Here is a 15811-nt window from a genome sequence, read left to right on the forward strand (position 1 = left end):
CCAACTATTTCTGAGTACTCTGGGAGCTTAATGACAAAAAACAAAACCAAGAAGAAAACTTAAGTACATCAATCACTGAAACAAACTCTCCCTTCCAATATACCTGTGAGTGCAGAAACTCCTGCTTAGATTACTTTAGTATTCCTGCAGATAGCATTCAAGCACCACAAACACTTTTACAGCAGAGATGGAAGGAGGTTTTTGCTTCAGAAAGGACTGCTGAAGCCTGCTTCCATAGATTACAAAAATCAAAGGATTATTCAGAAAGGAAAAACAGAGAAAGGACATGAAAGGAAGGAATCAATTTCAGTTTAAGCAGTTTTTTTCCAAGCGTTCCGTGCTTTATTTTACAAAACAGGCATTTATCCCAGAAACAGATACACAGAACTGAGAGCCCTGCAAGGCAATAATTCAAAACTCAATTATCTAAACAGTTATTATGACAAACATTCTACGTAAAGATTCAAATTTTTAGCTGCCAGACAAGATGTCCAGTTCAATGAACAAAGGTTCTTTCTATGAAGAAGTTAGGAAAGTTCTGCTTTGCTAGCATTTTCTTTTAAGATTCACAGTTTCAGCTCCAACTGATTTAATGTGTATGAAAACTGACAAGCTCAACCTGCCCTCAAGATACACATCTCATACCCAGTGACACGACTGTATTATCAATTCATTTCCTCCTAACATAGTGTAAGCAAGCATCCCAAATCACGTGCTATATACAAGAGACCACTATGAAAAATAACACTGAGACACCTATAACACCAACACCTTAACAACCCGAAAATTAATTTTGACTTCATTTATTTTTTAAAAAACCTCTTCTCCCTTTACCTCTACCACTTTTTTCCCCAAACATGCCCAGCTGTCTCCAGCACCAAGATGGCAATTCCCTTGCCCCAGTTTTCACATTTGTGAAGATCAACAAGCAGCATTGGACTAGGCAAAGAGCAAGGACAACCTGTGGCAGCTAAAGAAACCATAAGGGAGGTTAAGTTCTCAGTTGGTTAGACAGTCAGCTCACCATAAAACACTGTTGCATACCTTTACTCAAGCCTGCAATTATGTTGCTTCTACATAATGCATCCTCCCCTTTCTAAAGTTAAGCTACTATAATGGGAAGTAAAACCTTCTGCTAAACAGATTCAATTTGGCTCTGAAAAATGGTTACATAAAAATGTCACATTATTCATAAAATCCAGAAGACTTGGGGAAAGCCAACAGAAGTTTCAGACAGACAGAACAGGATGAGTCATCCACCTGAGATTAAATCAACCACTACTCCCAGAGGAGGGTAGAATGGCAAAAAGATCAGGTTGGAAACTACTGAATAACACTTTAATCAAGAGCTCTAAAGTGAAGTTAAAGAAAAGTGAGCAAACGCAAATTCTGGAAGTCTTATAGACAAAAAGGATGCATGAGGTGGAATGTACAGCTTTAAAAACAATATACTGAACTTGTGAGGTTGCTAAAGATAGTCATGAAACGATGCCGCAGCCAAGTACAGCAGTAGGGTAATATAAGGGGCTGTACAGATACAAGACTTGGGTTGTGCATTATAAAATGCTCAGAGCCACGTGTGAATGTCAACCAATCGACAGCCAACAAGTGACCATGTGTGTGACATTAGTGAAGCACTAAAGCCATGTTGCCAGTATCAATTCAACAGCAACAAAACTAGTGAGATTTGCATAGAATAGAATCATGAGACTTCTAAGTGTTGAGAAGATATGCAGAGATTAATTCTTTAGCTGCCATGAGTAATTGTGTGTTGAAGCAACTGGTCACAGCAGACACAAAAGAAAAGACACCCTTTATTTAACCCACAGTACCTACACTAATATGTAGCTTCTGAAGAATACTCTGTAACAGGAGTATCAAAGCACTCATATTCAGCACTTAAAAAAAAAAACCACTAATTTCAGCAATGGAAGCAACATAACGAAGATGCTATTAGAAGATAATTAGAGGCAGATATTATGAGGCAGAATGCAAGCATCAAGACAATTTTTTAGAGACATACATAGAACACTGAAGAACATCTTGCTGAAGGAATCACTACTTTCTCTAAAGACAGCAAAAACAGAAGAAACCTCCCCAAAACCTAGGGACAACAGATTTTGAGCTGTGCTTTCATCTGCCTAGCATTTTCCTTTTGCATCTTAATCCATCTCTACATATATGCACACTACAGAGGACACGAAAAGTACATGTAAATTCTCTGTGGAAAAGACAGCTTGAGATCTGTTTCAGACAATGATTTTTTTAAAAAGAAGCAATGAAATCAATTTCCAGGGAATGCTCCTAAGTTATCACCTTTACCACAGCAGTGCTAAAGGAATTCAGATATTGAAGTTTAACACTACATGGCAAACTAATATTCAAGTCAACTTCATTTTAAAATGTCTTCTAGGAGGATTCAAGAGACTGCAGGTAAATCTGTATCAAGCTGATATTGAAAAATTACAAGAAAAAGAATTAGTGGGCACATAAGCAAATCACATATCACAAAGAAAAGCCAAAGGAGCAGTTGCAGATTGGTGCCATGCTTCCCTGATCAAAAGTTTTTTAAAAGAACAGGCAAGTAGATAAGGAATGACATGCCTGAGAGAACCCACATGAGTTATTTAACTTCTTAGAAGTTCTTTACAAAGACACTTTAAAAATAAATAAAGGAGGGGGGAAAAAAAAGAGGAAAAAAAAAAAAAAAAAAGAACAAAGGAAAAACCCTCTCAAACTACGGACAAAATCCCCAAGCAATTTTGGAATAAAGCTACTGTTACGGGTAACAAGTGATGTTTCCCCACCTATTCAGTCCGACTGTTTATTGTACAGAAATATAAACATTTGATGGTTTTTGCTCAAGCTATCAACACTCCTGAATTTCTCTGTTTGGACAGAACAGGACTAGCTGTTACGCCCCATGATTTTCCTCAGTCTATTCAGAGGAACTCCATGCTGGAGTCCCATAATTAACTTGATTGCTCTCCGTCCTTGTCTCTACCAGGTTTTGCCTAAACTTATTCATCTCACCTCACTATTACAACAGGGATACTAGGATAAAACATCTAAGCCTTTACCTGTCATCTTTGCAAGACTACTTTGGAAGGCACATAAAGCTAAAACACCATGATTTATTCACTACACAAAGAAAAGTTGCCCAGGGTTCCTTCAAAACCCATATTTCTTATGATTGAAGTGTTTATGGTTTTTATCAATTTATCACAATAATTTACATTTAATTGTGCAGCAGTGAGATTCCTACAAACCTCACAAACAATACAGCACTCACAGCAGGTAGCATGCAGGAATGTATCAGGTACCTAGTGATTACCTCTCACCTCAGAAATTTATTCTACCTCTAAAGCCACAAGACTGCATTGTCTAAATGACTGCTATATAAAACATTTGAAAATATGACAAGGAAAAACTGGCAACTTATTCCTAGAAAGGCAAGGATACAAAGCAGAAAGGCAAAGGATACAATTCATCAATCACCTGCATAAAACAGAAACCTGCAATCTTTTACAAACTGACATACAGCTTCCTCAAGAAGTTCAGTCTCAAGCGCCTGCAATAAAGAAAGCCTGCCCTCTTTGGACAGTTAAGCCACCAGCTGTGCTTGCAACCATGCTCTGGACGGCACGTAACCAAGTGCAGATGAAGACCTCAGTTGAAGGAGCTTAAGGAACATAAATATACAGGAAAGCCTCATCATGCTATCACTTTCTGGTTTTGTTCACTTTATCATCCAACACTTCCCACAGCTGTATGTAGATTGCCACTTCTCCCAGTAACACTCCACTTCCCATTTCACACTGCAGGTACTTGTGATCACTTAGTGTCTTTTTTTTTTTTTTTTTTTTTTTTTTTTTTGAGATATCTTTAAGGCTTACTGCAATGAGGAAAGAATAAAGTCTTTTTGTAACTGTGCCAACAGCCCTCTTGCTTGCCTTTACCTAAAACACTCAGCATAATCGTCCCAGTCATCTATAGTTAACAGACTAGAGATAAAGAAAAGAGAAAATGCAATTTGTCATTTGGATCATAATAATAGTTTGATATCTACATCATTACCTTGCCTGTGCTTTGTAAGATTGTAGTTCTTGTCCTCCATACTCTCTCCCTGCTGACAATATCTCTGGTTACATCCACTTCAGCATCAACAAAACTTCTCTGTTTAAGAGCAGTTATGTCATCATCCAGATCTGTTTTGATAGTGGATCTTTTCTTTGCCATGATTTTTGCTTTGATAGCAGCAATTTTTTCCACTGACATGGCTTCTGACAAGGACCTAAATGAGCAAAAATAGCAGAAGAGACTGAGTAACAGCACAAACAATTCTTCTGAAAGAATTTGTGAAATTTCCTGCTGCTTAAAGGTTTATGTCCATGCCATAAGAAGTCACCTCACGTGTACCTAAAGATTATACAAGCCTGAACAATATTTTGGGCATTAGAATCCTTTTTTTCTGACACAAAGCTTCCATATAGGTATTAGCACAAAAAAAGCCATCATAATATCTTAACTGTTACACGCAGAAATAAAAAGTGCAAATGTAAAGCATCAGTTCTACCATTTCCATTTATAACATCATCTGAATTTCAACTCCAAACTTCTTACAGCAAATTATACTTCTGTGTGTAGTCAGTCAAACCCTGGCTGCTCTGAGACTTAGGAAGCATTACACCAAGTTTAGGTCGAAGCTCTGTTATGCGGACTTGAGCACTGGGAAGTTTGATGTTACCTTTACAGAGCATGTAGGCCAAACAAACAGATGGTAGTAACTTTGTCCACACTAAACTCGATGTGAGGAAGCTCAGCTCAATCCAATATCTTTGTCTGTTTGCTTTTAATTGTGAACACAGTAGGATTTGGTTGCCAAACAGTGAGCCCTATTGTTTTCCAGGTAAACTGTACAATAAAAAGCACCGAATTGCAGTCTGAACTACATATATCTGATTCAGTTGTGCATGGGTTTTTTTCTGAGATCACGTTGCTTCACAACCAGCATTTATTGTATTAAATGTTCTACTTCCTTACATGACTAAGCTACTGGATAAGGAACTTTTCTGTATTGCTGCAACAGTGACAAGCACACACTCCAAGCTAATGGCCTGTGAATGTCACTTGCACTTTTAAAAAGCAAATTCCCTGCATTAATATTAAGCCTCTGTAAATATAGAGCACAAAGTAACTATGAACAATACTCAGTAATCCTCACTGCAGCACTGTTTCATATTCTAAATCAAAAGTGTGACACATTCCTGCTAACTTCCACATCATCACCTTACACAAAACAACATACATAGTTACACTTTTTGATTCTTAGGCTCTCTTTAGTCAGCTGCAACAATAAAATCTGTTTTGTTCCTTCCCCACCTCTCTCCCAGTTACCTTTTATGCATACCTATAGAAGACAGGGATGACAAAGTTGCTGTTCTTAAGAGTGATTAAATTTACTTGGCTACATTACTTGTAGCAAGTCTAACTGGTAAATTTGATCCTGGCACAGGATAAATACACATTCACAGTTTTGTTTATGCTCAAGAAACGAATTTCTCAAGAAAGCAGATAGTCTATCAAGTGAAACTAGTGATTTGCAAAATCTAACACAGATGAAATACGATGTTAATGCACATTCCTGTGCTTCCTGCAAGTAAGGTGTGACTCACATTTTGCATTCTTAAAGCTGACAAACAACAACAACAACAAAAATAACAACTATACTTACATCAAAGCTTCAGAATTTAGATATTTGAAAATGAGCTGCTAGAGCCTTGCATCTCTAAGCCTTACTACCTACTAAGCCCCAAATTCTTATCATTAACAAGGTCTTGCAATAGTTTCATTTTCTCTCAGTCTGGCTTGGGAAATATGTGATGTCAAACACAAAAGCAGCTGTCATTCTCTACGAAACTCTGAATACATACAACTGAAAAAAAAAAAAAGCTAATAGGCAAATTTTTAATCACTTGAGTATTGATTACTACTTAAGGCAGTGACAATACCTCATCCTCTGGAACTTACTGCCTCTTCAGTAGAAACAAGCTCACCTCTGCAGGGAGCCAGAGGCCCTGTTAATTTGGGACACAGTCCTGCAATGCGCAACGTCCTGCACAGTCCTCCTCAACACAAGATTATTATTATTATTATTATTATTATTATTACTTCGAAATACAGAGAGTTCATAAGACTTCCTTTGCAGCTCTCCTGATTGTTTTGGACTCCTTGAATAAATACCATGGCAGAAGAAAGGGTAACTGGTACAGTTTGAAAAGGAGACAGTTAACAGGAGACAACTGTTCTGAATACAAACCGTGGTACTTCATGCCATGACATCTGAACTTCCACCCAAGAACAGGAGTATTATTCCCAGGCATGAAGTTCTGCCCCCTCAAGATACAATTTTTGATTATAGCATCTCAAAAGAGTGAGAGCAGGCTATCGCTGTGAGTAGCCGGACAAAATAAAGACCATATGTCTAAAGTAACACACTTGTTATCAGACCTTTATTTAAATGTTATCCATAGGAAATTCAAGTATGCCTACCTGATCTGCTCTGTCTGCACGATACCTTCTTTATGCCCCTCCAATCGAGCTGCCAGCCGCTCTTTGTCAAGGCGCACACACTCTTCATCCTGGCAGTAACAGTAATGGTTAATTTTGGTGTACTGTCTTCAGTAAAACAAAACTAGAATTAAAACTATTCAGAATACTTTAAAAAAACTAAGAAGGTCTACCTTGATTTCCAAGCATAACTTACTCGAGTATTCATTTTACAAACGATACATCACCTCAGAGCAATCATGTGCTTGTATGCCATTACAAATGCCCGAATTTCTTACAAATTCTTATGCAGACACAGTTAAACACACAATTATTTTCAGTAATTCTTAACTCCAAGAAGAAACCTAAAGCCTTAACATTCCGGAGGTACATACAGCCAGAATAGAAAACTCAGAATTATCAGCGAGGAGACTACTGGATGAACATGTTTAAAAAATAATTGATAAAAACAAAGTCTTTAAAAACAGGCAGAATCAAGTAATAGTGTGTGTAATATCTAGACACACTGCTCTTGTGGAAATACATCATTCATTACTTAAGACAAAGCTTCAGAAAACTGTTTAGATTTACTTCAGATTTACTGTTTTCTGAAGCTTTGTCTTAAGTAATGAATGATGTAAATCACAGGGACAACAGTTATATCTGCTATAAAGAAACTGAAAGAGCAGATAAATAAGTAAACATTGATATGACTGGCTTTTAAGTTATAACAGCAAGTCACAAACGGCAGTAATTACTCATCAAACAGCATGTAGATTCCAATCCCATGGTTCCTAGCAAGCAGATCATAACATAACTAGCACTTATAAACACAAGGTCAAGCTTTACCCTTTTACACTACAACATACGTCCAGTAACTAAAATTCCAAGTTTAACTCAGAGGCTGAAACCTGTAAGTTCTAACTCCTTCCAGTTCATGTACATGCTAACAGAAGTAACACACGCACCCAGAGGACAGGCAGACCAACTGAACTGTACTATCATTTACACTCCTTTTCCCCAGATTTGTTTTGGAAACAGCTAATCTTATTACCTCTATTCTTGGCTTCTTTGCTTCCGCTAATATTTCATCTGCTGCTCTCTTAACTACAAGAAAAACAGGATATTAAAAATGCAATATTGTAGCAGACATTCATAAAATGAGTACTGAGATTACTTTCTAGTTAGACTGTACCTTGAGTGGAACGTTGAAGACCAATTTCAAGTGGAGCACTTCTGTCTATACTTGATGACGTTGCTGAAATCAAACAACATTTCATTTAAGTATAAAACATTTGCTGAAGTATTTCAGCATAAAAGGATGAAGGATAGCAGATAAACCTCAACAACAGAAATTCTAATTAGTGAAGTTGGTCAAACACTGGAACCAGATCTGTCCAAAATCTGACCCCACATGAAGTTAAGATCAGATTATTCAGGGTCATTTGGCTCTTCTTCAAAAAGAAGATTGAATCGCATCACATGACTCTTGTCCCTTCCAACATCAAATAATCAGCAACTAACTCTATGACGTGCATATACAGCACCAAATAAAACAATTGCTAAAATAGTTACATATAACCTGCAATTAAGAACTACTGGTTCATCTAATTTTTTTTAAGACATGCATCCTAGGGGCCCCTCTAAAACATAAAAAAAGCTTACTGTTCCTATTACAGAAATTACCTCATTGCAACAAACAGAAGGTCATCTATGGTACAGAATGACTTGTAAAACTAGGTCATATTTATCTTCTAGTCACAACGAAACCTCCTCTCTCTGATTATTGGCAACTGAAATTTTAACATGATTAAATACCAGGACAATCTTCCAGACTGAAAAAGCAGTGATTTGATACATTTTATTATGCTGAAGTTTTTATCCCACACACTTATTGCATTAAAAACAATGTGAAACTACTGAAAGTTTCTCACAGTCTAAAGAGAACAAAATACAAACACTGAGCATTCTAGGACAACTATCAGGCAAAGGATGTTAAGAAAACTATGAAAAGTAACTCAGTTTGAACATGATTATAGTAATGCAGCTCCTATCTATGCATCATAAAAATATTTAAGTTCAGAACAAAATGGAGGAGAAAAAAGAAAACCTCATTTTGTTAGCAAAGTCTGAACGTATTCAGTTAAGTTACAAACTGACCACAATTTAAATCCAATAAATACGTGTTTAATAGAACTCATCACTCACATGTTTCCCCATTTAGGTATGCAAGCAAGTCTTTTCTATCAGGTCTTCTTACCACAGGAATGTTTTCAGTCTGAAAGGAGAGCAGACGCAACATTAGAGAGTTGTTTCCTTACAGAGCCTCTAGATGAAGATTTCTCCCTTTTACTGAACACCACTCATTCACACAAAGACAAGAACATGTAACCTGCATCACAAGAAAGCATAGCTATCAAGACAAAAAAAATACAGTCACTATCTAGAGGATGTCCGGCTACACAATATGAACCGACATTTGCTCTAAAATAAAGGATAGCCTCTTTCCTCCTTCATTTTACACTTGCAAATAGGACTTTTTCAATATACACATACTTGATTGCATAGTTTTTTCCCCTTTTCCAGGGAAATTCAGACAGTTAAACACTACAGTCATTCTCTGAACATAACCGTGCAAACATTACTTCAGACAAACAGGACAAAATGAAGTTCTGCATTGTCTACTTACTGCAGCACGACGGACATAAACAGGATGTGAAAGGTGCACATTATTGAGGAGGAACAAGATAGAATCCAAAGTGTAGTATTCCCTGGGCTGACCTTCCTTCCCTGTCCTGTAAAGTCAAGAAACAAAGACTTGAAAATTTAACCACCCCAAAAGTCCTCTCCTTTCCACATAACAGTATTACTGCTCGCTTTTTGAACTGACATCAGGCTATTTCCTGATCATGTTAACAAACACTGGTAACAGAGATGTGTTCTTATAGCCTACTTACTGAATGCATTATAAAAACTGTCCAAAATAAGAGCCAGATAGGTTGTACAGCATACAGGCAAGATTTAAAAAACCATATTCTCTTCTGTCTCAAACATGTTTACTTGTCTGATTATCAAAGGAACAGTCTACTTTTCCTGGGATATGCAGAAGAATGCATTTGAACTGCAAATGAACATCACATACTGTTCACTTAGCACAGAACTGGAAGGTTGACAACACGAACTTCAGAGTGAAAACAAACAGACCTTTACTAACAGAGAGAAAATATTTCAAAATACTGTTAGAATTAGTAGAATAAAGGATCTTTTTATCTCTGTTCCTTCCAAAAACTTAGCCTGCATATGTGCACAGCAGAGGGGAGGGTTGTATTTTGTTGCAAGCACAGGGAAAGGGATGAGACTCAGAAACCATTCAACTGCTAGAAAACCAAAAGCTGGCTGAACACCTACAGCCCACAAAGCTGGGTTACTTTGCAAGGAATTGTTTGGCTGTTATTGTTTCACTGTTATCTCTGATCAGGTGGCACACACACTTAGAGCACTGCTAGAAGTGAAAGCTTCCTCCACGCAGACTTGACACATGCTGCACTTCAGAACCATGTGCCACAGTTGCTGCTTCATTTTAAAATGCACATTTCAGGTTCTCTCTTTTCAGACTAAGTTATTATACCTCTGAAGCACATCACAGCCTCTGAACACTATACAGGAAGTCCAGCTGTTCACTTACTTGAAATTTTTATTTGCACTACTTAGCAGTGAATGGCATTATTTGGGAGGCAAATGCTGAGCGGTTATATCTTAATTTAAGAAGCCAGTATGACATGCCAAAGGCATTGCCCAAGCTTAGCAGTGCACAGCTGGTACTCCACCACTTGCAACAAAACCCCACATTCGGCATGGCTGTTAGGGGTGTCCTGTTAGGAGGGCAGTTTTCAAGGCAAAGAGTCAGATGGACAAGCAGGGGTACAGCAAGGAGATAACAGAAGTCAGAACTGGCATTTTAGCATCACACTGTGATCCTTTCAGATTTCCCACAGAGAACCCGCTCACTAAACAGAGAGCTAAAAGCTTGCTGATATGAATGTAGCTTACTTCACTCAATTAACCAACACCAGAATAGCTAAAGAAATGAATAATCCTTTTATCCCTTTTTAATAATGACATCAATTATTTCAGACCTTGTCAGTCCAGCACTACTATTTTTATTTGTTTTTTATTTATTTTTTAATTTATTTTTGAAATATGCAAGTCTCAATTTCTCAATACCCATTAAACTCCAGCTTAAAAACTGAAGCAGAAGAGATGTACGTAATGCAGAAGAGAAAGTTTCACCTGGTTAGTTTTAATGGCACAAATGTATTTCCAGTTCATGCATTCACACTGAACTTTTGGGCAACAGGAGTTCACTCATCCTTTAACTGTTCTATTTCTTCTTGTGTGTTTGAAAGCATAAAGGCCTGCATCCTATCCGTGACAGAAAGTGATAATCCTCAGAACCACAAGACTAGACATGCAGAGCACCCTCCAAACTATAACAGCCACAACCAACAGCTCACTGTTTAAAAATTTCTCAGATGTGGATATGATCCCTCTGATGGGTAAACAAGGCAGGTAAGGCGCTCTGTTAGACTGATTCCTGCTTTTGGTTTTGAAACTCATTCTATACTCACTCTTATGCAGCCAGAAGTCAAGCATTAAATCAAAACACACGCCTTCAGAACTATTCAGTTATGTTCCGCGGATTCAATCGGGGAACTGGCCTGGATTAAAATGAACCTCTGTATGTTTTTCAGGCTGCTTTTCAAGCAGCACCGTTCCTCAGAGCAATGCACTGCTTACAGCCCCTGGTGCCAGCAGGGAGAGCAGGCAGTGCAGGGCAGCTCAGCATACCCGCAGCACCGCTGGCTCCTGCCAGCTCCGTGCTCAAGGAGCAAGTGTTAAATGTCTACTGGGACTACTTCTAATTCTAGAAGGGACAGAATGCCACCACTGCTACTCAGACTTAGATTACTCTCTCCTGACTGCAGAAGACTGTAGAGATGCAATTACAGCAACCACGCTGTAGACACCTAAGATGGAAATCGTATTTGCCTCATGAAAGATTAAGCTACAACAACTGCAAGCACAGCTTGGACCCTCCCAAGTGATTGAGGATATTAGAGGTTTTGAATCTGAAAAGTTCCTGAAGATGTTCCATGTATGACCCTGAAATTACATAAATTAACAGCTCATAAACTATGATGTCAAAGCTGCTCAGCACGGCTTGTAGAACTGGTTTCATTTTTACACCTTTGTTTCAAGGACTTAAAGTACCCATGGTTCACAAAAAATGCTCTGCAACAGTAGCGGTCTGATGCTACCAGAAGTTCAGATGCCATCTTCTTGAGTGTGAACTACAATTTACTAAAAAAAAAAAAAAAAAAAAAAAAAAAAAAAAAAAAAGATATCCCTAAAATCCGTCAGAAGACAAGAGGAAATACATAGCTGTTACAAAGCTACTGCTTCTGTTCAGCTACGCATACCCTCTGCTCACCCCCAATCCTTCCTCCATATAGATAAAGCCACCTTAACGCACATAATAAAGTTTTTCTCTCCAGACGCTGTCTTCTTGTCTTTTGGTAATAACTCACAGGCCCAAATCAAGTTTTCCTAAGCATTAGTAGTTCAGTTTGCATATCAGCTTCTGTGTTCCTACAGAACAGGGATGAAAGTTGTCTGTCCAGTTAGCCTTTACTCCTTACTGCTCAGAAAGACAAACTGCAGCAAGGAAAACACCCTAACTGCCCAGAGTTACTCAGCAGAACAGAACGAGCTTTGAAGTCCTTGACAAATTCTCAGCTGCTTATGCAGATATTTCTCTTCCTCCCTACGTACTTACCAGCATCTCCCTCGCAGCCAGGAAGTGCAACTAAATCCCAAACAAGTTTCTGAGAGCTTGAAACAGATAACGAGATAGCACAATTCTAGTTCTACACTGTGAGCAAAATAAAGCCAGTTGAAACAAATTAATCTGCCTATGAACTAAGGGAACAGTTTAAGTTTCCTTTCTCTCTTGAAGTACAAATCAGGACTACTAACATTCTCATCATAACACCAAGAACAAAACAAATCCCTGCTCTCCCTGCTCTCGGGCTGAACAACAAGAGGTTTGCTTGAGAAATCTTTCAGTTTCCTCTACTTCTCTATCATGTTTTAAAGTATTCTTTTCGATCGGCAGCACTTTGTATCTAACAGAAAGCATCACTTTCCCTCGGTTTTAAAGGCTGTGTTTTACGAGGCTCACTGAAGCCCTTCCAGCGTGGATGTTATGTTATATCACCGCTCAATGGAGAAAAAAGAGGAAGTAACCTCATGTGTTGTAAACAGCGCTATCAAAACCAAGTTCAACAGGTCCAAAAACTCTTTTTTTCTTCTAGACCCACTACGCCTAGCAGCACTGTTTACGCAGTAGGCACAGCGCACGTACGAGGAAGGGCACTGCGCCGGGCCCACCCGCAGGCGGCCGAATGGCACCCGGAGCTCTCAGAGGAGCGCCTCTCACCCCGCACCGCGCCAGCCCTCCGGTCCCCGAGGCCGCCGGCCGCACACCGAGCCCGGACCCCGTCCGGCGGCACCCGGCCCGGCCAGGCCTCGCCGCCGGCCAGCTGCGGGAGGCCGAGGACGGCCCTTCCCAGCCGTGCGCTGCGCTCCGCCGCCGCCTCCCACAACTTCGAGGCGACTTCTACCCAGCTCCCGGCCCGCCCCGTCTCCACCACAGCGGCCACCCGCCGCCCCGTCGGCCCCGGCGCTCACCCCCAGATGACATAGTTGGTCTTGACGTTCTTCGGCCAGGAGAACTCGCCGAAGATCACCTCGTCGCCCTTCACCACGATCTCCTTCTTCTGCGTGTTGTACTGCCGCAGCACGCTCAGCACGTCCGCCATCTTCGCCCGAAGCCGCCGGCCGCCGCCGCTCCGCTCCGGCCCGGCCCCTCCGCCAGCCGAGGAAGGACCCCGCCGTCTGCCGACAGGCCCTGGGCTGCCTGCGTCGAACGCCTGATAGCAACCGACCTGCCGGGCCCGGAAAACCGAGGTGCGAGCACAAGCGCGTGCCCGAATAACGCTTTATAACTGGCTTAAGAATCTAACAGCATAACGGCCGCTCCGCCTCCCTCACCGCTGCTGCCCGATGGACGGCGGGCACAGGCAGAGCGCCGGGCAGCCGCGCTTCCCGCGGGGCGGTGCTGAGAGGAGGAGCCTGAGAGCGGTGCCGGACCGCCGTGAGGACTGCGTGAGAGCACCGCCCCTTCCTGGCGGCCGCCATGTTCCTGCAGAGGGCGCTGCGCCTGCGGGGCCGGTGGGTCGGGGGCTGTGAGGAGGGGGCGGCGGAACGGGCGGGTGGGTGGGGGGAGCTGGGTGCAGCCCGTATCACCTCTTGGGAGGGTCTGGGTGATCTCACAGCTCATAGCAGGCTGTTAATCTCCGTCTTCCTGCCTGCGCGAGGGAGCCGGCAGTGCAGGGTAAGGCGCGTAGGAACTGCCGTACTGCGGGCTTTGTGAGCTCCCACCTCACGGAGGAATTCCGTTTAAAGAAAATGGTACGAAGCCAACCTTTAAATTGGGGACTGCAGAACGTGTCGTGTGTTAAACTTAAATTTCTCTTCAGTTTTAGAATGGGAAATAGGCTGCCCACCTCTGTCGAGCTGTCTGATGCTGCTGCTGTGAATCAGATCCAGGTAACAGGTGATCCTCAAACTTAGTATTGCTCGCAGTATTGGGGTTTAAACCTTGTAAAGTTACCCGTCCCAAGTTTGTTGCTGTAGTAGCAGATTGGTAGCTTGCTGCTTGTTTTCGTACCCATTGGATACTGTTAAAATACACCAACTTACTAACTTGAATGTTCTTTTGAATATCTAGGAGGTAATCTCAGGCAACTGCGTGGTGATTTTCTCTAAAACAACATGCTTCTACTGCAGAATGGCAAAAAAACTTTTTGAGGGTTTAAACGTCGATTACACAGCTGTAGAACTGGATGTGAATAAAAATGGAAGCCAGTTTCAAGACATTCTTGAACAGATGACGGGTGGCAGAACAGTAAGTATGTTTGGGTTTTTTTTTTGCAAGTAATATGGCGATGAAGAACTTACACTGCACATTTTCCCTATGGGTTACAGCCATCTTGAAGTCTTAATTTTTGGTGGGCCAAGTAAATTTAGGATACAAGCTCTGAAATTAAAAGCAAGAACTGCAAGAGAGTTCTGTGCTTGGTTTTCCTCTTCAGGTCTGAGAGGTGTTGTTTTCTGTAATGCTACTAAGATCATTTAAGTATCAAACTCAGTTTTCATCTGCACGTACACTTCATTGTGTACAACACGTTTTATGTCTTAATTTTATGTAGCTTTGCCTGACTCAAATTTTAAAAATTTATTACAATCTTCCATATAGTGATTTTATTTTCCTTTTGAGAGGAACACGTAAACAAAGTCTTCAATTTCTGTAGACATAAGTTATGCAATAATACTGAAACATGAATTTGTATATTAAGAATGTAAATATTTCATATGTATATATTCACACACATACACTCACAATGAGACTGTAGTTTGTATGAACACAGAACAGTGCTTGCATGTGTATGGTGTTTGCTTAGATTTTGTTTTTTGAAGTAACAAATGCAAATTTCTCATTCCTGACAGGTCCCAAGAGTGTTTGTTAATGGGACTTTTGTTGGAGGTGCTACAGATACTCAAAGACTTCATGAAGAAGGCAAGCTGCTCCCATTAATTCATCAGTGTCAAGTGAAAACAAACTCTGGAACTACTATTTAGCCTCAGTTATCTTTTATATAAAATGGGTAAAAATTCAGACAAGTTAAAAAAATCACTAAGATGTACTGCAGCAGCTGGGCTTAAGCAGCTTCAGACTGTGCTTTTTTGAGTCTCAAGTGATTCTCTGACACAGACTTCACCGAACTGACAAATTTGTCTTCTTGCCTCAGCTTTACCACAACCACAGTGGCAGTTAACATTATGTATCTCTTGGAACCCAGGTCTGAGATAATCGTGTCATTTTTGTTACATCCTCATAATATGCCTCACACTATCAACTGTACAGGAGTTAAAAGTTTTTAAGAATCTTAGTGCCTGGGTGGTTTTTACTTGTTTTCTGCAAATAAGTTTGATTTCTGGTTTTGTTCCCACCCTTACACTGTATGGTCAGCCACCCTTACACTGTATGGTCAGTACAATGGCTCTGTAGGGGGCCACAAATCAATTATGAAGCAACAAAGTTGTAGTGATGTTACTGTGTAAAACTTGTTGAAAGTTC

General features: G+C 40.3%; 2 protein-coding genes across 5 annotated transcripts in view; one reads left to right on the plus strand and one right to left on the minus strand.

Moving 5' to 3' along the window:
- CDC73 (cell division cycle 73) overlaps positions 1-13487 on the minus strand; it is a 101621-nt gene extending 88134 nt beyond the window's left edge. The window contains exons 1-7 of the mRNA XM_052667056.1: positions 13300-13487; positions 9239-9344; positions 8758-8827; positions 7745-7807; positions 7604-7656; positions 6553-6641; positions 4078-4294 (exon numbers count right to left, since the gene is read on the minus strand). Of these exons, the coding sequence (XP_052523016.1) occupies positions 4078-4294; positions 6553-6641; positions 7604-7656; positions 7745-7807; positions 8758-8827; positions 9239-9344; positions 13300-13430 (729 nt within the window). The 5' untranslated portion in view covers positions 13431-13487. The remainder of the gene's footprint in view (positions 1-4077; positions 4295-6552; positions 6642-7603; positions 7657-7744; positions 7808-8757; positions 8828-9238; positions 9345-13299) is intronic.
- Positions 13488-13721: 234 nt separating this feature from the next.
- GLRX2 (glutaredoxin 2) lies at positions 13722-15534 on the plus strand. Of its 4 annotated transcripts, none has more exons than XM_052667060.1 (4): positions 13722-13842; positions 14151-14220; positions 14402-14578; positions 15181-15534. In XM_052667060.1, the coding sequence occupies exons 1-4, from the start codon at positions 13808-13810 to the stop codon at positions 15310-15312; spliced, it is 414 nt and encodes a 137-aa protein (XP_052523020.1). In that variant the 5' UTR covers positions 13722-13807; the 3' UTR covers positions 15313-15534. The 4 variants fall into 4 exon arrangements, with proteins under 4 accessions (XP_052523020.1, XP_052523021.1, XP_052523023.1 ...); XM_052667061.1 differs by having other exon boundaries at positions 13772-13842; positions 14157-14220; XM_052667063.1 differs by lacking the exon at positions 13722-13842 and adding an exon at positions 13899-14005.
- Positions 15535-15811: the final 277 nt, after the last annotated feature.

This window comes from Tympanuchus pallidicinctus, unplaced genomic scaffold (genome assembly GCF_026119805.1).
Source record: "Tympanuchus pallidicinctus isolate F22 unplaced genomic scaffold, pur_lepc_1.0 scaffold7, whole genome shotgun sequence".
Taxonomy (NCBI): Eukaryota; Metazoa; Chordata; class Aves; order Galliformes; family Phasianidae; genus Tympanuchus; species Tympanuchus pallidicinctus.

Excerpts from the sequence above, each read along its gene's own strand:
- GLRX2 (XM_052667060.1), top strand. The coding sequence starts at position 13,808 with ATGTTCCTGCAGAGGGCGCTGCGCCTGCGGGGCCG. Across the intron at positions 14,221-14,401 it reads CTGCTGTGAATCAGATCCAG|GAGGTAATCTCAGGCAACTG; the intron begins GTAACAGGTGAT and ends TTGAATATCTAG. Across the intron at positions 14,579-15,180 it reads AGATGACGGGTGGCAGAACA|GTCCCAAGAGTGTTTGTTAA; the intron begins GTAAGTATGTTT and ends CATTCCTGACAG.